Source organism: Schistocerca cancellata, chromosome 2 (genome assembly GCF_023864275.1).
Source record: "Schistocerca cancellata isolate TAMUIC-IGC-003103 chromosome 2, iqSchCanc2.1, whole genome shotgun sequence".
NCBI classification, from domain to species: domain Eukaryota; kingdom Metazoa; phylum Arthropoda; class Insecta; order Orthoptera; family Acrididae; genus Schistocerca; species Schistocerca cancellata.
This window is the reverse complement of record NC_064627.1, coordinates 234,463,137-234,486,598: the sequence shown is the minus strand read 5'-3', so window position 1 is coordinate 234,486,598 and position 23,462 is coordinate 234,463,137. Positions and strand designations below refer to the sequence as shown.

Here is a 23,462-nt window from a genome sequence, read left to right as displayed (position 1 = left end):
GTTTTTTAATATATTCATCAAACATTAAAACATCAAACATTAAAACATCATCAAACATTAAAACATCAAATATAGGGCATCCATGCTGCCTTCTGGTTTCCTCCAACCACATAGCTTTTGGTCAAATCATTATTACACTTTCTCCTTACATATGTGTTGTATCAGCTACCTGAGGATGTAGAAATGTGTTTGGATTATTGGTCTCCCTATGGACAAATATCACTTCAGCCACCAATGTTATCCTTGTTTGTGATCGCTTTACCTATATAGCAAAATGGATTCTTGGCAGGGAACCCAACTAAAACATAATCATCTTGAACATCTGGCCTAATGTGTTCTTCACTGGCTTCATTTTGATCTTTAATATCTTGTTGGATTAATCTAAAGATTCACACATTTTGTCTTCCAGTATTACGGGGAAGTCAGACTCTCTGAATACATATTTCTCTAGGCAGTTTTAGCTTCCTTTTCCTCTTTCATCTTCTGCTGCCTTAAACAATAGTCTAACGCAATTTTAACTGGGTTATCTGTTGCAATGCAATGCATTCCATTCAATTTATTGTCTTCAGTTGGTCACTCTTTCACAAGATTTAAGGAAACCTCTAAAAAACATCAGGACCAACTACATTCTGGTATGGTCCTCTGTTGTTATATTAGTAGATCTTCCTGCAACTCACATTGACCCTCATCATTGTTAGTGGCTCCTAGAGCAGGCATTCACATCACTGTAACAATTTTACATTGTGTCCCCTAAGGGCAGTATTACATAATTTCATAACTTTCAATAAAAGTGTAAAATGTTATGCAATGTAGTATGATGCAATAGATCTGATTGTGGCCATAATACTGAAAATTACAGCAACTGTTCATAAGTATAAATGGTAGAGATAATATTACATTTGGTAAAAATTTGCTTCAAATACCACAAAACACTTTTTTTTTCATTACACACCAAAGATGTATCTTAATCACTTCCGAAGTACACTAGCCAAAAGTGGTAACAAATGACAATTGTAAATAGAAAAAATGCTACCAATCTACACACAAGAATGTTACACCCTGCCCCATGTTACACTTCCCCTATGTTGTCTCAAGGATTAATGCTGTACCTAGTACTTTTCATTTTGTATGTAAATGTTGTACTCAAAATAGAAGGTTGTAATACTGTCGTGTGCAGATGACACTTCACTTCTTATGAGTAGTGTTTCAATAGATGATTTTTCAAAAGAAATCTTCTCTAAATATGAAAAACTGAAATGTTACATTGGCAAAAGTAATTTTTTATATAAATGTTACAAAAACCACATATATGCAAATAAATGCAAACAAAACATGTAGCTTTAATAATATTTCCATCAAGCTTGGACAGTTGATATAAAAGGCACAGAAAGTTGCAAATTCCTGGGTGATGTGGTGGAGAGGTACTTAACAAGGGAGAATTTTATAAATCACATGTTGTAAAATGAATTCAAGCATGCTCTGGATGAGAAAAATGCCAAGGAAAATAAACATATAAACACTACTAGCAATGTACTATAGGCTGGTCCATTCAGAAGAATCACATGGCATCATAGTTTGGGGAAATGCTGCAAATGTCTGCATACAAAGATTATTAAAGCTACAAAAGAGAAGTGTAATAAGTGTAGCAAAATTATCTCATAGAGTTTTCTGCAGAAATAAATCAAGGGATTAAACATATTACTCATCATTATACACATATGAAAAGTTATTTACATAAAACTAGCTGCAGATGATGCAGTTATCTATAGTGAAGTACTATCCGTAATAAACTGCTTAAATAATCTGTCGGATCTTGATAAGATTTTAGAGTAGTATAGAGACTGCACTTCACAAAACAAAAATTAGTACCCCATGATTATAATGTCACTGAGCCACTGTTGGAATTGGCCAACTCGTACAAATACCTGAGTGTAACACTTTGTAGGGATATGAAATGGAATGATCACAAAGGTTCAGCTGTGGGTAAAACAGGTGGTAGATTGCAGTTTATTGGTGGAATACTGGGGAAGTGTAATCAATCTACAAAGGAGATTGCTTACAAATCACTTGTGTGATCAGCTCTAGAATATTGCTCAAGTTTGTGGAACCTGTACCAGACAGGACTAACAGGGGGTATTGAATGTACAGAGAAGGGCAGCATGAACTGTCACAGGTTTGTTTAATTCATGGGAGAGTGTCACAGAGATACTGAAAATGGATGTAAACTATCCCAAGAAAGTCTATGAACAAAGTTTCAAGGACCAGCTTTAAATGTTTACTCTAGGAATATACTACAACTCTCTACCTCTTGCCCACATAGGGATTGTGAGGATAGGATTAGAATAATTACTACAGGCACAGAGGCATACAAACAATCATTCCTCCTGCACTCTATATGTGAACAGAACAAGAAGAAACCCTAAGTGGTACAGTGGGACATACCCTCTGCCATGCACCTCATGGTTGTTTGCAGATGTAAATGTAGAGCCATCAGTAAATGGAGATACTGTAAAATAGGCTTTCTTCAGATACTTTTTACTTCTCAGGTTGTAATCTCTTCCCACACACCAGTAAATTTCTAGCCTATTCATAAAAATTTGTTTCAAAAGCACTGAGAGGTGTAAGATGTACAAATAACTGTTTTACTTATCTTCATTTTTTCATTGTTGACTGCAGTCAGTCACATCTAGGGGTAATTCTTCAGGCTTCAGAATTGTCATTATTTTTATCATACTACTACTCTGCATTTGTCTGACAACCTTAAAGGTATTTAACATATAGTTTTAATCCTTGGACTTTTTTCATCTAGTAAAATACAGAAGTTTGGGAAATACTGCTAAAGGTGCTGTTCTTCTTCCTGTTTAAAAATAATACAATGCTGCAAACACTATTTTTATAAAAATAAATTTACCTCAGTAAGAAAGTTGATTTTATATGCAGACCAATAAAAGAATTAAAATACTTCATATAAACGAAATATTGGTAAAATATAGTATTATAAATGTATGTCATTCTATCTCAAGTCACCCCTGTGTCTCAAGGACACTCCATTTTATGGTATATGTGATTATAAACAAGACATAAAAATGATTATCATGTAGAAGGAAATCAGATCAAATTTGCTGATAAGCAGTCTCTAAATGCAGGCAGATTTTTATGCAACAGTTTACCAGACTATATAAAAATGATAGAAAATAGTACTGTTTTCCAAAATAAATTAAAATGTTATTTCATTAAAATTTATTGTACAATATTAAAGAATATCTTGAACCTAAAAAATTGTGTATATTACTGTTTTTAGATAGGCTACTTATTTCAAGATAATTATTCATTTTATTGATATATTCACATAATTTTAAACTTGTTAATGTATCATTTTTATAGTCCATGTAAACATTACATTTCTGATATTTTGTACAGAATTGTCCATAGACAAATGAAAGTGTTACTGTTGTGAAGATTGTTCTTATTTCTAATACTGATTCCATGAACTGAGCTATTGGCTGGAAAAAGAGATATATTATTTATGGCAAATTACATTCAGAAATAAGTATTTGGGAAGCAGTAGTTAGTATCCCCATTCCTAGAACAGGGCTCTGCAGGATATTCTTGGTTTTACCACACAAATAATTCATATTACACAATTTTGAACTTGAATCCTTGAGTTACCCCAAAAATGATGCTGTTTTACATGGAATGAAAGTAACATTTCTATTTTTATATCAACTATGTCTGTCAACATCTGTACTGCAAATAAAGATTTGCTTACATAAGTCTGTAGTCTTAGCTATAAGAAATAAATTCTCACTTCTACTATTACGAATCTTCTGCCTAGAAGCCTTTTTTCACTTTGTAACTGCCTTTGGCCTTAAGTTGGCAGTGTTTCAGATACATGTGGAATGTTCAGACTGTATTTCACAGGCCATGTGCTACACAATGATTAGTGAGAGAAACTGGAACTCATATGATGCAGGAATCACACTGCAGCCAATTCACTAGAGGAGACAGCCAGCAAACAAATATAGAAATAAATGATGGAGCACAAGAGAAGAAACACTAGCAGCTCATTAAAAAATATATAGAGGGAAACATTCCACGTGGGAAAAATATATCTAAAAAGAAAGATGATGAGACTTACCAAACAAAAGCGCTGGCAGGTTGATAGACACACAAACAAACACAAACATACACACAAAATTCTAGCTTTCGCAACCAACGGTTGCCTCGTCAGGAAAGAGGGAAGGAGAGGGAAAGACAAAAGGATTTGGGTTTTAAGGGAGAGGGTAAGGAGTCATTCCAATCCCGGGAGCGGAAAGACTTACCTTAGGGGGAAAAAAGGACAGATATACACTCGCGCACACACACACATATCCATCCGCATATACACAGACACAAGCAGACATTTGTAAAGGCAAAGAGTTTGGGCCAATATATATATAATTAAAAAAAATTTAAAAAAAGATTCGATGTAAGATCAAAGCCTCTCCCCATGACATCTCCATATAAAATATTCTTGGTAAACTTGGAATGTCAAATCTAGATAAAATCTTGTGCACAGAACAAAATGTTCATCAGGAACAACTGACTGTTGTGGGTACTATTGTGGTGACCATTATAACACATAGGCAGCTTGTAATTGGTTGGCATACATCTTCATTACATCATAGTGCCAGGTGTTGCATCCACCACTGTAGATATGGAAACAGTCTCTGACAGCATGACACAATGATGACTATGCTGACCAATCACAAGCCATCTGTGGACTTAGATGGTCACAAAAACAGCAGCAATCACAGTCAGTTGTGAGCACTTGTTCCTCCAAAACTGAGCTGTAGCTATGAATTTAGTGTTCACATGAATAGTATCTGAGGGATATCTGTTGAGAGGCCAGACAAATGTGTGGTTCCTGAAGAGGGGCAGCAGCCTTTTCAGTAGTTGCAAGGGCAACAGTCTGGATGATTGACTGATCTGGCCTTGTAACAATAACCAAAATGGCCTTGCTGTGCTGGTACTGCGAACGGCTGAAAGCAAGGGGAAACTACGGCCGTAATTTTTCCCGAGGGTATGCAGCTTTACTGTATGATTAAATGATGATGGCATCCTCTTGGGTAAAATATTCCGGAGGTAAAATAGTCCCCCATTCGGATCTCTGGGCGGGGACTACTCAAGAGAATGTCGTTATCAGCAGAAAGAAAACTGGCGTTCTACGGATCGGGGCGTGGAATGTCAGATCCCTTAATCGGGCAGGTAGGTTAGAAAATTTAAAAAGGGAAATGGATAGGTTAAAGTTAGATATAGTGGGAATTAGTGAAGTTCGGTGGCAGGAGGAACAAGACTTCTGGTCAGGTGACTACAGGGTTATAAACACAAAGTCAAATAGGGGCAATGCAGGAGTAGGTTTAATAATGAATAGGAAAATAGGAATGGGGGTAAGCTACTACAAACAGCACAGCGAACACATTGTTGTGGCCAAGATAGATACGAAGCCCACACCTACTACAGTAGTTCAAGTTTATATGCCAACTAGCTCTGCAGATGACGAAGAAATTGAAGAAATGTATGATGAAGTAAAAGAAATTATTCAGACAGTGAAGGGAGACGAAAATTTAATAGTCATTGGTGACTGGAATTCGAGTGTAGGAAAAGGGAGAGAAGGAAACGTAGTAGGTGAATATGGATTGGGGCTAAGAAATGAAAGAGGAAGCCGCCTAGTAGAATTTTGCACAGAGCACAACTTAATCATAGCTAACACTTGGTTTAAGAATCATGATAGAAGATTGTATACATGGAAGAACCCTGGAGACACTAAAAGGTATCAAATAGATTATATAATGGTAAGACAGAGATTTAGGAACCAGGTTTTAAATTGTAAGACATTTCCAGGGACAGATGTGGACTCTGACCACAATCTATTGGTTATGACCTGTAGATTAAAACTGAAGAAACTGCAAAAAGGTGGGAACTTAAGGAGATGGGACCTGGATAAACTGAAAGAACCAGAGGTTGTACAGAGTTTCAGGGAGAGCATAAGGGAACAATTGACAGGAATGGGGGAAAGAAATACAGTAGAAGAAGAATGGGTAGCTTTGAGGGATGAAGTAGTGAAGGCAGCAGAGGATCAAGTTGGTAAAAAGACGAGGGCTAGTAGAAATCCTTGGGTAACAGAAGAAATATTGAATTTAATTGATGAAAGGAGAAGATATAAAAATGCAGTAAATGAAGCAGGCAAAAAGGAATACAAACGTCTCAAAAATGATATCGGCAGGAAGTGCAAAATGGCTAAGCAGGGATGGCTAGAGGACAAATGTAAGGATGTAGAGGCGTATCTCACTAGGGGTAAGATAGATACTGCCTACAGGAAAATTAAAGAGACCTTTGGAGAAAAGAGAACCACTTGTATGAACATCAAGAGCTCAGATGGAAACCCAGTTCTAAGCAAAGAAGGGAAAGTAGAAAGGTGGAAGGAGTATATAGAGGGTCTATACAAGGGCGATGCACTTGAGGACAATATTATGGAAATGGAAGAGGATGTAGATGAAGATGAAATGGGAGATACGATACTGCGTGAAGAGTTTGACAGAGCACTGAAAGACCTGAGTCGAAACAAGGCCCCGGGAGTAGACAACATTCCATTGGAACTACTGACGGCCTTGGGAGAGCCAGTCCTGACAAAACTCTACCATCTGGTGAGCAAGATGTATGAAACGGGCGAAATACCCTCAGACTTCAAGAAGAATATAATAATTCCAATCCCAAAGAAAGCAGGTGTTGACAGATGTGAAAATTACCGAACTATCAGTTTAATAAGTCACAGCTGCAAAATACTAACGCGAATTCTTTACAGACGGATGGAAAAACTGGTAGAAGCTGACCTCGGGGAAGATCAGTTTGGATTCTGTAGAAATGTTGGAACACGTGAGGCAATACTGACCCTACGACTTATCTTAGAAGAAAGATTAAGAAAAGCAAACCTACGTTTCTAGCATTTGTAGACTTAGAGAAAGCATTTGACAATGTTAACTGGAATACTCTCTTTCAAATTCTGAAGGTGGCAGGGGTAAAATACATGGAGCGAAAGGCTATTTACAGTTTGTACAGAAACCAGATGGCAGTTATAAGAGTCGAGGGGCATGAAAGGGAAGCAGTGGTTGGGAAAGGAGTAAGACAGGGTTGTAGCCTCTCCCCGATGTTATTCAATCTGTATATTGAGCAAGCAATAAAGGAAACAAAAGAAAAATTCGGAGTAGGTATTAAAATTCATGGAGAAGAAATAAAAAGTTTGAGGTTCGCCGATGACATTGTAATTCTGTCAGAGACAGCAAAGGACTTGGAAGAGCAGTTGAATGGAATGGACAGTGTCTTTAAAGGAGGATATAAGACGAACGTCAACAAAAGCAAAACAAGGATAATGGAATGTAGTCTAATTAAGTCGGGTGATGCTGAGGGAATTAGATTAGGAAATGAGGCACTTAAAGTAGTAAAGGAGTTTTGCTATTTGGGGAGCAAAATAACTGATGATGGTCGAAGTAGAGAGGATATAAAATGTAGGCTGACAATGGCAAGGAAAGCGTTTCTGAAGAAGAGAAATTTGTTAACATCGAGTATAGATCGAAGTCTCAGGAAGTCGTTTCTGAAATTATTTGTATGGAGTGTAGCCATGTATGGAAGTGAAACATGGACGGTAAATAGTTTGGACAAGAAGAGAATAGAAGCTTTCGAAATGTGGTGCTACAGAAGAATGCTGAAGATTAGATGGGTAGATCACATAACTAATGAGGAAGTATTGAATAGGATTGGGGAGAAGAGAAGTTTGTGGCACAACTTGACCAGAAGAAGGGATCGGTTGGTAGGACATGTTCTGAGGGATCACAAATTTAGTATTGGAGGGCAGCGTGGAGGGTAAAAATCATAGGGGGAGACCAAGAGATGAATACACTAAGCAGATTCAGAAGGATGTAGGTTGCAGTAGGTACTGGGAGATGAAGACGCTTGCACAGGATAGAGTAGCATGGAGAGCTGCATCAAACCAGTCTCAGGACTGAAGACCACAACAACAACAACAACATGAATAGTATGTAACTAAAAACCACTGGCTGTTACACACTTACGACATGACTTTAGATTAGTTTAGATTTACTTTCATTCCAATTGATCTGTAGTGAGGAGGTCTTCCAGGATGTATAACATGTCAGGAAAAACAATAATACATGACAAATATTTGCAACTAAAACAAATACCATAAGCTAATGTACCTTCCACAGGTCCCAAGTGGAATGGTTGTTTCACACACAAAAAATCAATGGAGTAGAAGCAGTTGGCCACCAATAAATCCTTTAGGCTTCTCTTAAAAGTGAATTTCATTGGTTGTTAAGCTTTTTATGGCTGCTGGCAAGTTACTGAAAATGTGTGTTCCTGAATAATGCACACTTTTTTGTACAAGAGTAAGTGACTTTAAATCCTTGTGGAGATTATTCCTATTTCCAGTATTGATTCCATGAACTTAGTGTTGGTTTGTTAAAGTGATATATTTTTAATGACAAATTTCATTGAGGAATAAATATATTGGGAAGCAGTAGTTAGTATCCCTCTGCAGGATGTTCTTGAGTTCAGACCAGTATAACTCTTAATGCACATTATTCTTGTATCTCATCATCACTTCAATTAAAAATCAGTATTCATTCCTAGAATTTTTATGTTTGTTCCAAGTATGTGGAGGTACTATCTAAAGTTAACTCAAGTGTTCTTTGAAAGATCCTTTCCCTATCTGTCAAGTTTATTTCTTTATTTTACATGTCCAGGACATGAAATTATTACAGTACTGTTGAGCACTGATAATATACAAAGATTAATTTCATAGAAGTTTCAGAAATAATTCAGTAAAGACAGAAAGTAACAACAATAAAAATACAGGGATTTATATTCAACAAGAATTTATTAAATACAAACAGCAAGATAAACAACAAATGAATAAACAAACAGCAAGATAATTCTCTTCATATTCTGTGGAGAGGACAGTGTTTGACAGTTTTTACTGCTGTTTTGTTAGCTGCAGCAAAATCATCAGTAGTACATGCATCTGGTAGGTTCCTGCAGACTAGCAGATGTTACTGTGTTGTGCACAACTTCATACACAATGGTAAGAAAAGGTGGGCTACAGAGTGGTGTGGCAATTGTTGTCATATGAAAGCTAGACAGGAGCAGAAATGATAAAAGAACAAGTGCACAAAGTAAACAGTAAATTTACTTAATTTGTATTTTACCAAGCATACAAAGACTCATAATAAATAATGGAGCAAGAAAAGAAGTCCAGCTATCACAATGTCCATGAGGATGAGGCTCTCTGAACTAAAGCATGAATGTCGGTGTTAAAGTCACGACTAGATGGCATCTGCATAGTGTCACGTAGTGAAGAGGCACCAAGTGAGTGGGTTGGCTGTCTGCCACTGGCCATCCCATATTGCAGCGGAAGGGGGCGCTCGTAGACCCTTCACTGGAGGCACGGCTCAGCGGGTGTGCACCACTGCATCCGCTGAATCCCACACTACTGCTATCAGCATCTAATGGAAACTTGCAATTCCACTGCCAACACCCATGAGATGGTATCAATATGTGATGTCACATGTTTGTCCTGTGGATCACCACCTTGGCAAATTTCATCATAACTGCTGAAACCCCATTTTCTGAGGTTGACATTGCACCGTGACACCACAATTCTCAGCCTCTTAGCGCCTTCCATGCCCGGGCTTCTGGCTGGTTCCTCTCTGACATTTTCTCAGCTATGCCTCAGGCTAAGAATCTCCCCAAAGTTCCGCTCGGTAAGTTCCCGCAGATGGAGGAATTGTTGTAGTCATCTGCATGAAGCTCATTATGATCTGAATCTCGGTTATATATAAATTGCAGAGCGATCACTGCTGTCAGCTGCAGTGGGATGTTAAGCTTACTAGGCAGGTGCGGTAACCACTGTGCCGACCAGGACACAGCATTATCACAACTGCGTGGACCATCTCAGCATGCCTCATGACCATTCCACCCTCCCACTGAGCACACCTATCTGCAGTCCCTGTCCATTATCCTCCCGTTTGCTGATCAGAGATTCCCACAGGAGGTCAGACATATTTGTGCATTCACACTGAAGAACAGACACCACGCATTCATATAATTGAGTCTTGGTTGTTGGGGCTTGTGTCCAAAGAGGGGATATCTGGGATCAGTTTCCTCTTTCTTCTTCTCCACTTGTACAACTGCTTTCCTGCGAACACTTGGTGGTGCTATACCAATAATTTGGTACAGTTTACTGACAAGATAAAATTTAATATCCACTGTTGTGCAGCAGGTCCAAATATTTTTATTTGTTTTGTTCATAGTTCATCTAGGCTTGCAGCTTTATTGTTCCTCATAGACTTAAATATTATATCCAGTTCTTTTAAGGTGAAAGAAGTGCTGTAGTAGTTTTTTTGATCAGAGTATCTAAGGAGTTTGGAGTTTTCAGTTCTTCCTTTTGTGTTACCATTCAGAAATAACTGATGGGAAATTTTATCAGGAGTTACCTTCAACAGATTAGGAGAAGCAGTGGTTGCCTCATTATTAAGGGTCCTCAATAATTTTCATTCTGCTGACAAAAATGTTATCTGGGGTATATTTGTGGTCCTATCAGGCACTGTTTAAGGATGATGGCAACTTTGAATTATGGATTAACACAAATCTCAGTGTGCAATCTAGTCTTTCAGTTCTTCTCCATTTTTATCAATTTCCCTGTAGCCACATGATGTACTGTGTCAGTTACATTCACCAATTACTAGCTTAGTTGACTGTGGATGGAAGTTATATGGTTGTTTGAAGCTGTACTGTCAGGATCTGCATGTCATATTCTGATGTTGAACTTAATGAAATGATGCTTAGAACAGGCTATGTAAACATTGCGGTATAATACATTCTATTTGGGCTTTTAGTGATGAGATTTATTCCATTTTTTTAATCTTCAATTGTTTGGACCTCTTTGTGTCTCATGGGTTAACAGAAAATCACAGCCTGTTTGTTCATGAGTTGACACACAGACACACACAAACACACACACACACACACACACACACACACACACACACACACACACACACACAGATATATATTGATGAGACTTACCAAACAAAAGCGCTGGCAGGTCGATAGACACACAAACCAACACAAACATACACACAAAATTCAAGCTTTTGCAACAAACGGTTGCTTCATCGGAAAGAGGGAAGGAGAGGGAAAGACGAAAGGATGTGGGTTTTAAGGGAGAGGGTAAGGGGTAATTCCAATCCCGGGAGCGGAAAGACTTACCTTAGGGGGAAAAAAGGACAGGTATACACTCGCATACACACACATATCCATCCGCACATACACAGACACAAGCAGACATTTGTAAAATATATATATACTTTTTTTGGTCATCAGTCCACTGACTGGTTTGATGCGGCCCGCCACAAATTCCTTTCCTGTGCTAACCTTTTCATCTCAGAGTAGCACTTGCAACCTACGCCCTCAATTATTTGCTTGACGTATTCCAATCTCTGTCTTCCTCTACAGTTTTTGCCCTCTACACGTCCCTCTAGTACCATGGAAGTCATTCCCTCATGTCTTAGCAGATGACCTATCATCCTGTCCCTTCTCCTTATCAGTGTTTTCCACATATTCCTTTCCTCTCCGATTCTGCTTAGAACCTCCTCATTCCTTACCTTACCAGTCCACCTAATTTTCAACATTCGTCTATAGCACCACATCTCAAATGCTTCGATTCTCTTCTGTTCCGGTTTTCCCACAGTCCACATTTCACTACCATACAATGCTGAACTCCAGACGTACATCCTCAGAAATTTCTTCCTCAAATTAAGGCCGGTATTTGATATTAGTACACTTCTCTTGGCCAGAAATGCCTTTTTTGCCATAGCGAGTCTGCTTTTGATGTCCTCCTTGTTCCGTCCATCATTGGTTATTTTACTGCCTAGGTAGCAGAATTCCTTAACTTCATTGACTTCGTGAGCATCAATCCTGATGTTAAGTTTCTCACTGTTCTCGTTTCTACTACTTCTCATTACCTTCATCTTTCTCCAATTTACTCTCAAACCATACTGTGTACTCATTAGACTGTTCATTCCGTTCAGCAGATCATTTAATTCTTCTTCACTTTCACTCAGGATAGCAATGTCATCAGTGAATCATATCATTGATATCCTTTCACCTTGTATTTTAATTCCACTCCTGAACCTTTCTTTTATTTCCATCATTGCTTCCTCGATGTACAGATTGAAGAGTAGGGGCGAAAGGCTACAGCCTTGTCTTACACCCTTCTTAATACGAGCACTTTGTTCTTGATCGTCCACTCTTATTATTCCCTCTTGGTTGTTGTACATATTGTATATGACCCACCCATCTCTCCCTATAGCTTACCCCTACTTTTTTCAGAATCTCGAACAGCTTGCACCATTTTATATTGTTGAACGCTTTTTCCAGGTCGACAAATCCTATGAAAGTGTCTTGATTTTTCTTTAGCCTTGCCTCCATTATTAGCCGTAACATCAGAATTGACTCTCTCGTCCCTTTACTTTTCCTAAAGTCAAACTGATCATCACCTAGCACATTCTCAATTTTCTTTTCCATTCTTCCCCCCCATGGACCATGGACCTTGCTGTTGGTGGGGAGGCTTGCGTGCCTCAGCGATACAGATGGCCGTACCGTAGGTGCAACCACAACGGAGGGGTATCTGTTGAGAGGCCAGACAAACATGTGGTTCCTGAAGAGGGGCAGCAGCCTTTTCAGTAGTTGCAGGGGCAACAGTCTAGATGATTGACTGATCTGGCCTTGTAACATTAACCAAAACGGCCTTGCTGTGCTGGTACTGCGAACGGCTGAAAGCAAGGGGAAACTACAGCCGTAATTTTTCCCGAGGACATGCAGCTCTACTGTATGATTAAATGATGATGGCATCCTCTTGAGTAAAATATTCCGGAGGTAAAATAGTCCCCCATTTGGATCTCCAGGCGGGGACTACTCAGGAGGACGTCGTTATCAGGAGAAAGAAAACTGGCGTTCTACGGATCGGAGCGTGGAATGTCAGATCCCTTAATCGGGCAGGTAGGTTAGAAAATTTAAAAAGGGAAATGGATAGGTTAAAGTTAGATATAGTGGGAATTAGTGGAGTTCGGTGGCAGGAGGAACAAGACTTTTGGTCAGGTGATTACAGGGTTATAAATACAAAATCAAATAGGGGTAATGCAGGAGTAGGTTTAATAATGAATAAAAAAATAGGAGTGCGGGTTAGCTACTACAAACAGCATAGAGAACGCATTATTGTGGCCAAGATAGACACAAAGCCCATGCCTACTACAGTAGTACAAGTTTATATGCCAACTACCTCTGCAGATGATGAAGAAATAGATGAAATGTATGACGAGATAAAAGAAATTATTCAGGTAGTGAAGGGAGACGAAAATTTAATAGTCATGGGTGACTGGAATTCGTCAGTAGGAAAAGGGAGAGAAGGAAACATAGTAGTTGAATATGGATTGGGGGGAAGGAATGAAAGAGGAAGCCGCCTTGTAGAATTTTGCACAGAGCATAACTTAATCATAGCCAACACTTGGTTCAAGAATCATAAAAGAAGGTTGCATACCTGGAAGAATCCTGGAGATACTAAAAGGTATCAGATAGATTATATAATGGTAAGACAGAGATTTAGGAACCAGGTTTTAAATTGTAAGACATTTCTTGGGGCAGATGTGGATTCTGACCACAATCTATTGGTTATGAATTGCAGATTGAAACTGAAGAAACTGTAAAAAGGTGGGAATTTAAGGAGATGGGACCTGGATAAACTGAAAGAACCAGAGGTTGTACAGAGTTTCAGGGAGAGCATAAGGGAACAATTGACAGGAATGGGGGAAAGAAATACAGTAGAAGACGAATGGGTAGCTCTAAGGGATGAAGTAGTGAAGGCAGCAGAGGATCAAGTAGGTAAAAAGACGAGGGCTAATAGAAATCCTTGGGTAACAGAAGAAATATTGAATTTAATTGATGAAAGGAGAAAATATAAAAATGCAGTAAATGAAGCAGGCAAAAAGGAATACAAACGTCTCAAAAATGATATCGACAGGAAGTGCAAAATGGCTAAGCAGGGATGGCTAGAGGACAAATGTAAGGATGTAGAGGCTTGTCTCACTAGGGGTAAGATAGATACTGCCTACAGAAAAATTAAAGAGACCTTTGGAGAGAAGAGAACCACTTGTATGAATATCAAGAGCTCAGATGGCAACCCAGTTCTAAGCAAAGAAGGGAAGGCAGAAAGGTGGAAGGAGTATATAGAGGGTTTATACAAAGGCGATGTACTTGAGGACAATATTATGGAAATGGAAGAGGATGTAGATGAAGACGAAATGGGAGATAAGATACTGCGTGAAGAGTTTGACAGAGCACTGAAAGACCTGAGTCGAAACAAGGCCCCGGGTGTAGACAATATTCCATTTGAACTACTGATGGCCTCGGGAGAGCCAGTCATGACAAAACTCTACCATCTGGTGAGCACGATGTATGAGACAGGCGAAATACCCTCAGACTTCAAGAAGAATATAATAATTCCAATCCCAAAGAAAGCAGGTGTTGACAGATGTGAAAATTACCGAACTATCAGTTTAATAAGTCACAGCTGCAAAATACTAACGCGAATTCTTTACAGACGGATGGAAAAACTGGTAGAAGCTGACCTCGGGGAAGATCAGTTTGGATTCTGTAGAAATGTTGGAACACGTGAGGCAATACTGACCCTACGACTTATCTTAGAAGAAAGATTAAGAAAAGCAAACCTACGTTTCTAGCATTTGTAGACTTAGAGAAAGCATTTGACAATGTTAACTGGAATACTCTCTTTCAAATTCTGAAGGTGGCAGGGGTAAAATACAGGGAGCGAAAGGCTATTTACAGTTTGTACAGAAACCAGATGGCAGTTATAAGAGTCGAGGGGCATGAAAGGGAAGCAGTGGTTGGGAAAGGAGTAAGACAGGGTTGTAGCCTCTCCCCGATGTTATTCAATCTGTATATTGAGCAAGCAGTAAAGGAAACAAAAGAAAAATTCGGAGTAGGTATTAAAATTCATGGAGAAGAAGTAAAAACTTTGAGGTTCGCCGATGACACTGTAATTCTGTCAGAGACAGCAAAGGACTTGGAAGAGCAGTTGAATGGAATGGACAGTGTCTTTAAAGGAGGATATAAGATGAACGTCAACAAAAGCAAAACGAGGATAATGGAATGTAGTCGAATTAAGTCGGGTGATGCTGAGGGAATTAGATTAGGAAATGAGACACTTAAAGTAGTAAAGGAGTTTTGCTATTCAGGGAGTAAAATAACCGATGATGGTCGAAGTAGAGAGGATATAAAATGTAGACTGGCAATGGCAAGGAAATCGTTTCTCAAGAAGAGGAATTTGTTAACATCGAGTATAGATTTAAGTGTCAGGAAGTCGTTTCTGAATGTATTTGTATGGAGTGTAGCCATGTATGGAAGTGAAACATGCACGATAAATAGTTTGGACAAGAAGAGAATAGAAGCTTTCGAAATGTGGTGCTACAGAAGAATGCTGAAGATAAGGTGGGTAGATCACGTAACTAATGAGGAGGTATTGAATAGGATTGGGGAGAAGAGAAGTTTGTGGCACAACTTGACTAGAAGAAGGGATCGGTTGGTAGGACATGTTTTGAGGCATCAAGGGATCACAAATTTAGCATTGGAGGGCAGTGTGGAGGGTAAAAATCGTAGAGGGAGACCAAGAGATGAATACACTAAGCAGATTCAGAAGGATGTAGGTTGCAGTAGATACTGGGAGATGAAGAAGCTTGCACAGGATAGAGTAGCATGGAGAGCTGCATCAAACCAGTCTCAGGACTGAAGACCACAACAACAACAACATTCTTCTGTATATTATTCTTGTAAGCAGCTTCGATGCATGAGCTGTTAAGCTGATTGTGCGATAATTCTCGCACTTGTCAGCTCTTGCCGTCTTCGGAATTGTGTGGATGATGCTTTTCTGAAAGTCAGATGGTATATCGCCAGACTCATATATACTACACACCAACATGAATAGTCGTTTTGTTGCCACTTCCCCCAATGATTTTAGAAATTCTGATGGAATGTTATCTATCCCTTCTGCCTTATTTGACCGTAAGTCCTCCAAAGCTCTTTTAAATTCCGATTCTAATACTGGATCCCCTTTCTCTTCTAAATCGACTCCTGTTTCTTCTTCTATCACATCAGAGAAATCTTCACCCTCATAGAGCCTTTCAATGTATTCTTTCCACCTATCTGCTCTCTCCTCTGCATTTAACAGTGGAATTCCTGTTGCACTCTTAATGTTACCACCGTTGCTTTTAATGTCACCAAAGGTTGTTTTGACTTTCCTGTATGCTGAGTCTGTCCTTCAGACAATCATATCTTTTTCGATGTCTTCACATTTTTCCTGCAGCCATTTCGTCTTAGCTTCCCTGCACTTCCTATTTATTTCATTCCTCAGTGACTTGTATTTCTGTATTCCTGATTTTCCCAGAACATGTTTGTACTTCCTCCTTTCATCAATCAACTGAACTATTTCTTCTGTTACCCATGGTTTCTTTGCAGCTACCTTCTTTGTACCTATGTTTTCCTTCCCAACTTCTGTGATGGCCCTTTTTAGAGATGTCCATTCCTCTTCAACTGTACTGCCTACTGCGCTATTCCTTATTGCTGTATCTATAGCATTAGAGAACTTCAAACGTATCTCATCATTCCTTAGTACTTCCGTATCCCACTTCTTTGTGTATTGATTCTTCCTGACTAATGTCTTGAACTTCAACCTACTCTTCATAACTACTATATAGTTTCCACATGGGAAAAATATATCTAAAAAGAAAGATGATGAGACTTACCAAACAAAAGCGCTGGCAGGTCGATAGACACACAAACAAACACAAACATACACACAAAATTCAAGCTTTCGCAACAAACAGTTGCTTCATCAGGAAAGAGGGAAGGAGAGGGAAATACGAAAGGATGTGGGTTTTAAGGGAGATGGTAAGGAGTCATTCCAATCCCGGGAGCAGAAAAACTTACCTTAGGGAGAAAAAAGGACAGGTATACACTCGCACACACACATATCCATCCGCACATACACAGACACAAGCAGACATTTTCGACCTGCCAGCGCTGTTGTTTGGTAAGTGTCATCATCTATATATATATATATATATATATATAAAAAAGCGCTGGCAGGTCGATAGACACACAAACACAAACATACACACAAAATTCAAGCTTTCGCAACAAACGGTTGCTTCATCAGGAAAGAGGGAAGGAGAGGGAAAGACGAAAGGATGTCGGTTTTAAGGGAGAGGGTAAGAAATCATTCCAATCCCGGGAGCGGAAACACTTGCCTTAGAGGGAAAAAAGGACAGGTATACACTTGCACACACACACATATCCATCCGCACATACACAGACACAAACAGACATTTGTAAAGGCAAAGAGTTTGGGCAGAGATGTCAGTCGAGGCAGAAGTAAAGAGGCAAAAATGTTGTTGAAACACAGATGAGGTATGAGTGGCGGCAACTTGAAATTAGCAGAGGTTGAGGCCTGGCGGATAACGAGAAGAGAGGATATACTGAAGGGCAAGTTCCCATCTCTGGAGTTCTGACAGGTTGGTGTTAGTGGGAAGCATCCAGATAACCCGGACGGTGTAACACTGCCAAGATGTGCTGGCCGTGCACCAAGGCATGTTTAGCCACATGGTGATCCTCATTTACCAACAAACACTGTCTGCCTGTGTCCATTCATGCGAATTGAGAGTTTGTTGCTGGTCATTCCCACATAGAAAGCTTCACAGTGTAGGCAGGTCAGTTGGTAAATCACGTGGGTGCTTTCACACGTGGCTCTGCCTTTGATCGTGTACACCTTCCGGGCTACAGGACTGGAGTTGGTGGTGGTGGGAGGGTGCATGGGACAGGTTTTACACCGGGGCGGTTACAAGGGTAGGAGCCAGAGGGTAGGGAAGGTGGTTTGGGGATTTCATAGGGATGAACTAAGAGGTTACGAAGGTTAGGTGGATGGCGGAAAGACACTCTTGGTGGAATGGGGAGGATTTCATGAAGGATGGATCTCATTTCAGGGCAGGATTTGAGGAAGTCGTATCCCTGCTGGAGAGCCACATTCAGAGTCTGATCCAGTCCCGGAAAGTATCCTGTCACAAGTGGGGCATTTTTGGGGTTCTTCTGTGGGAGGATCTGGGTTTGAAGGGATGAGGAAGTGGCTCTGGTTATTTGCTTCTGTACCAGGTCGGGAGGGTAGTTGCGGGATGCGAAAGCTGTTTTCAGGTTGTTGGTGTAATGGTTCAGGAATTCCGGACTGGAGCAGATTCGTTTGCCACGAAGACCTAGGCTGTAGGGAAGGGACCGTTTGATGTGGAATGGGTGGCATCTGTCATAATGGAGGTACTGTTGCTGGTTGGTGGGTTTGATGTGGACTGACATGTGAAGCTGGCCATTGGACAGATGGAGGTCAATGTCAAGGAAAGTGGCATTTAGAGTAGGACCAGGTGAATCTGATGGAACCAAAGGAGTTGAGGTTGGAGAGGAAATTCTGGAGTTCTTCTTCACTGTGAGTCCAGATCATGAAGATGTCATCAATAAATCTGTACCAAACTTTGGGTTTGCAGACCTGGGTAACCAAGAAGGCTTCCTCTAAGCGACCCATGAATAGGTTGGCGTACAAGGGGGTCATCCTGGTACCCATGGCTGTTCCCTTTAATTGTTGGTAGGTCTGGCCTTCAAAAGTGAAGAAGTTGTGGGTCAGGATGAGGCTGGCTAAGGTAATGAGGAAAGAGGTTTTAGGTAGGATGGCAGGTGATCGGCGTGAAAGGAAGTACTCCATCGCAGTGAGGCCCTGGACGTGCAGAATATTTGTGTATAAGGAAGTGGCATCAATGGTTACAAGGATGGTTTCCGGGGGTAACAGACTGGGTAAGGATTCCAGGCGTTCGAGAAAGTGGTTGGTGTCTTTGATGAAGGATGGGAGACTGCATGTAATGGGTTGAAGGTGTTGATCTACGTATACATGTATATACGTGTCTTTCCACCGTCCATCTAACCTTCGTAACCTCTTAGTTCATCCCTATGAAATCTCCAAACCACCTTCCCTACCCTCTGGCTCCTGCCCTTGTAACCGCCCCTGGTGTAAAACCTGTCCCATGCACCCTCCCACCACCACCTACTCCAGTCCTGTAACCCGGGAGGTGTACACGATCAAAGGCAGAGCCATGTGTGAAAGCACCCACGTGATTTACCAACTGACCTACCTACACTGTGAAGCTTTCTATGTGGGAATGACCAGCAACAAACTGTCCATTCGCATGAATGGACACAGGCAGACAGTGTTTGTTGGTAATGAGGATCACCCTGTGGCTAAACATGCCTTGGTGCACGGCCAGCACATCTTGGCACAGTGTTACACCGACCGGGTTATCTGGATACTTCCTATTAACACCAACCTGTCAGAACTCCGGAGATGGGAACTTGCCCTTCAGTATATCCTCTCTTCTCGTTATCCGCCAGGCCTCAACCTCTGCTAATTTCAAGTTGCCGCCACTCATACTTCACCTGTCGTTCAACAACATCTTTGCCTCTTTACTTCCGCCTCGACTGACAACTCTGCCCAAACTCTTTGCCTTTACAAATTTCTGCTTGTGTCTGTGTATGTGCGGATGGATATGTGTGTGTGTGCGAGTGTATACCCATCCTTTTTTCTCCCTAAGGTAAGTCTTTCCGCTCCCGGGATTGGAATGCCTCCTTACCCTGTCCCTTAAAACCCAAATCCTTTCATCTTTTCCTCTCCTTCCTCCTTCCCTCTTTCCTGATGAAGCAACCGTGGGTTGCGAAAGCTTGATATTTGTGTGTGTCGTTTGTGTGTTTTTTATTGTGTTTATCTACCAGCACTTTCCCATTTGGTAAGTCACAACATCTTTTTTTAATATATTTTTCCCATGTGGAATGTTTCTTTCTATTATCAGCTCATTGTAGGTTGATACAGCCTAATAGCGTAACATCTTCACTTGATAATGGCCTAAGGCAGAAATTGCAATCATGAAATAAAAAAAGTGCTATAGTCACTGCATAAATATGTTGTCTTTTATAAAGTTTGACATGACTGTGAATCCGAGGTATAAAAAGAACAGCTAGGGAGCTGAATGCTTGGCCATCCCTATCCTAGACACTAGCACTGGAACAGAGTTGGCATCTGAACTAGGCCTACACAAGTTCTATCGGGGACAAATCTGGGGATCTTGCTGGCCATACGAGAATCCTATACCATCTCACAGACATTTCTACACAACATTCCATGTGTGGATGAGCAATTTCCTGTTGAAAAATGGCACCAAAATAGTGTGACATGTGTGGTAACACATGAAGATGCAAGATGTCTGTGACGTTCCATTGTGCCATTATAATTTCTGCACTCAGAACCAGCCATGACGTGAAATCAAATCCAGTGGCTCCCTAGATCATGAATTCAGGAAAAACACCACTTGGTCACCCCAAAGCATGGGAAGAATGAAACCTCTCCCAGGGTTGCTGACATGTAATATGATTTAATGGAACATTTGAATTCCCACCTGCCCAGCAGTTCATGCCAGCACTGCTCAGTCTCTCCAGTGTGTCAGAGGGTGCATGTATTTGCTTGCCAGTAAGCTCAGTGCCTCATAGAGTCATGAAGCCATGTGCTGGCAGAGCAAAAGCCAGTCTGGAGAATCCAAAGAAAGCAGCAACATCAACATTGTACCAGCACAAGTCCTCCATGGGCAGTGGCAGGCAAGAATTGAATCAGTGCCAGGGTCATGATGGTGCACAGTCTGACCTTGCTTATGTTTCATTATTTCTAGCCCAGGGGTTGGTCGCAGACATCTACTGAAGGAGCAGCAGAAGGGATGGAGTCTGGTATATCATGAAGAAGTAGCAACAACCTGAAGCCATCTCCAGGATTCATCAGCAGCAGCAGTTGACAAGAACTGGGTCACGCAGGACGTGCTGCTGGGCCTTATTTACCTCCAGCAGTCAGTGGCTCAGGGAGTTAGTCTCTGAGCAGCACCACCTGGTTGGACAGCAGAAGTCTGGCTGCCATCAGTCGGTAGCTGCTGAACAGGAGTGTCGGAAAACTGTACTCATCATGGATCTGTATAGAGATGCAGCCAAGATGTACCATTTGCAGAGGTCAGATGGAGTCAGGATATGTGGGTGAAAGTAGAAAGATCCTGTATAAGCCAAACAGTCTACTGCAGTCAGAGAGACAGTGTGGTGAAAGCAAAGCAATTGGACTGCAAACGGTCAGCACAAGATGTGGCCTGCTTTAACACTAGACATCACTGGGCTGCAGCAGCAATTAGTGCATCCCCAGGAGGGGACCGTGGAAGGAAGTTTCCATTATGATGATAGGCAAGCCTGGCATCAGAGTGATTCTTGCTGTTGGTACTTATAATTGTATTGTGGTGGCATCAGTGTGTGGCCAAGATCTGAACTGTCAATACAGAGTGGGGCCGTTGTTGTGCCCACATTGGTAGAAGAGTGGCTTATATAATTGTGGCTAAAATGAAAGGCATGGCTAGACTCTGGTGTGCTCTGATTGTATTATATTTGTACCTGATTTGATAAGGTATGGTGAGGCTGTGTGGTATAATTGTATTCTAGTGATAAGCTTTAATGAGTCTGTTGTCAGTCCATGTATCTTCATAGTAGTTTGTTGTGTCAGTGTAGTTTATGTTGTTCATATGTGTTGTCTGTCTGGTATGTGATTAAGGTGATGGTTGTAGTAGGCTGTTGTTATACTGTCTGGTGAGGCGGCTTTCTTGTCACAGAATTATTTCAGCTTCCTCTTTGTAAAGTTAGTTTCATTTGGATGAAGCTGTAATTCTAATCAATGATACATATCCATATACATGTACCTTTGGCTAAGTTTTATGTTTTTTGGCACCTGTTTGAAGTTTTAATTATTTTGTTTCTATGATGTGAGTAATTATCTTTTATCAAATTTATATTGTTATGTCAGAAGTTCAAAATGTGGAAGATTGAGCACAAGTGCTTGGCTTTTTTGTTTCTGCAAGTGCTGTGGTGTTGTGAGTTTTGTTATTAAATCAAGTTTCTTGGTTAACAGCAGATACTTACAATACCCAATCCAAACTCCACTCCCACCAAAACCCTGCATGTCACTGTTGCTTTTCTGATTGCCTCATCTTTCCTTTCACAAGTCCATAGAAGAATCACTTTCATTTTAGAACAACCTTTTCTCAATGACCCATAAAAAAGAAACTTCTAACAGCACAACAGTGAAATTCAGTATCTAATATTAGTTGTTGTTATTTGGATTGAATTTTCCATGTTTGAAAAAAGTATAAAGAATTTTTTCCATTTTCACACAAAGAGAATGTCACCCATGTTTGCTGGAGATGTAAAGATTATGATTGGATCATGGCTGAAATGAATACATTAAACATATGACTGAATATCAGTATTTGGAACTGTTAAGTCACCACATTTTATTTTTGTTATGTAATGTCTACGGTGTGAAGATAGTACCACTTAATTTCATGCCAAAATATTTTGTGATAATTTCTTTAGTAACACACATTTTCTTATCATTTTCAGAATAGTACCAGCAGAGTCAGATGATGTATATCCCAAACAGGGTCAAAAAAGATTAGCACTCATTTTCAATCATGAAGAGTTCCTGCAACCATCCAACAAAGAAAGAAGTGGTACACAAGTTGACAGGCAAAGTCTTCAGGAATGCTTCAAGAAATACAACTTTGATATAGAACCTTTGAAAGATAACATGAAAAAAGCTGAAATTCAAAAAAAATTAAAAGAGGGTAAGTGAATTAGATTAATTATACTTAAATAATAGCTTTTTAACCATTTAAATTTAATGTTCTCTGCAGGAAACTGATCACAATCAGTAGCAGTTTCAGTCAATCATCTTCAGAGTGCACATAAAAATTTAAAAAATTAAAATTACTCTATAACCTCAATGCAACACATGCAATACAACTAGAGAAAACCAAATGTTTCTGAACTAGACCAAACCTATTAACCTATATTGCAACCATAAGACATCATTAACCTTAGTATTAATTTTGCTGCATCATCTAAAATAGCAAAGATGGTTTCAGCCACATAGCTGAAGGACCTTGGTAAACTGCAGTGACTTGAACTTGCATCCACAATCAACTGTAATGGTTTGAGGAATTCCAATCCTCAAAAACTGCTAACTGTACACCAGTTGGGTAGTGAACATTGAATATATGTATGGGTAATTTGTCAACAAGAAATTATTCCTATAGAAAAACTGTGGATATGATGATTATTCAGTATGTTCTTTTTATCACACACGCACTAAGTTGTAACAAAACAAAGAAATACAA

The 23,462-nt window shown here is 40.0% G+C and overlaps 1 protein-coding gene across 1 annotated transcript in view; it reads left to right on the top strand.

The window, feature by feature from the left end:
• Positions 1-23,462, top strand: part of LOC126161562 (caspase-1-like) — a 135,816-nt gene that overhangs the window by 68,477 nt on the left and 43,877 nt on the right. Inside the window, exon 3 of the mRNA XM_049917502.1 lies at positions 22,687-22,910. Within this exon, the coding sequence (XP_049773459.1) occupies positions 22,687-22,910 (224 nt within the window). The remainder of the gene's footprint in view (positions 1-22,686; positions 22,911-23,462) is intronic.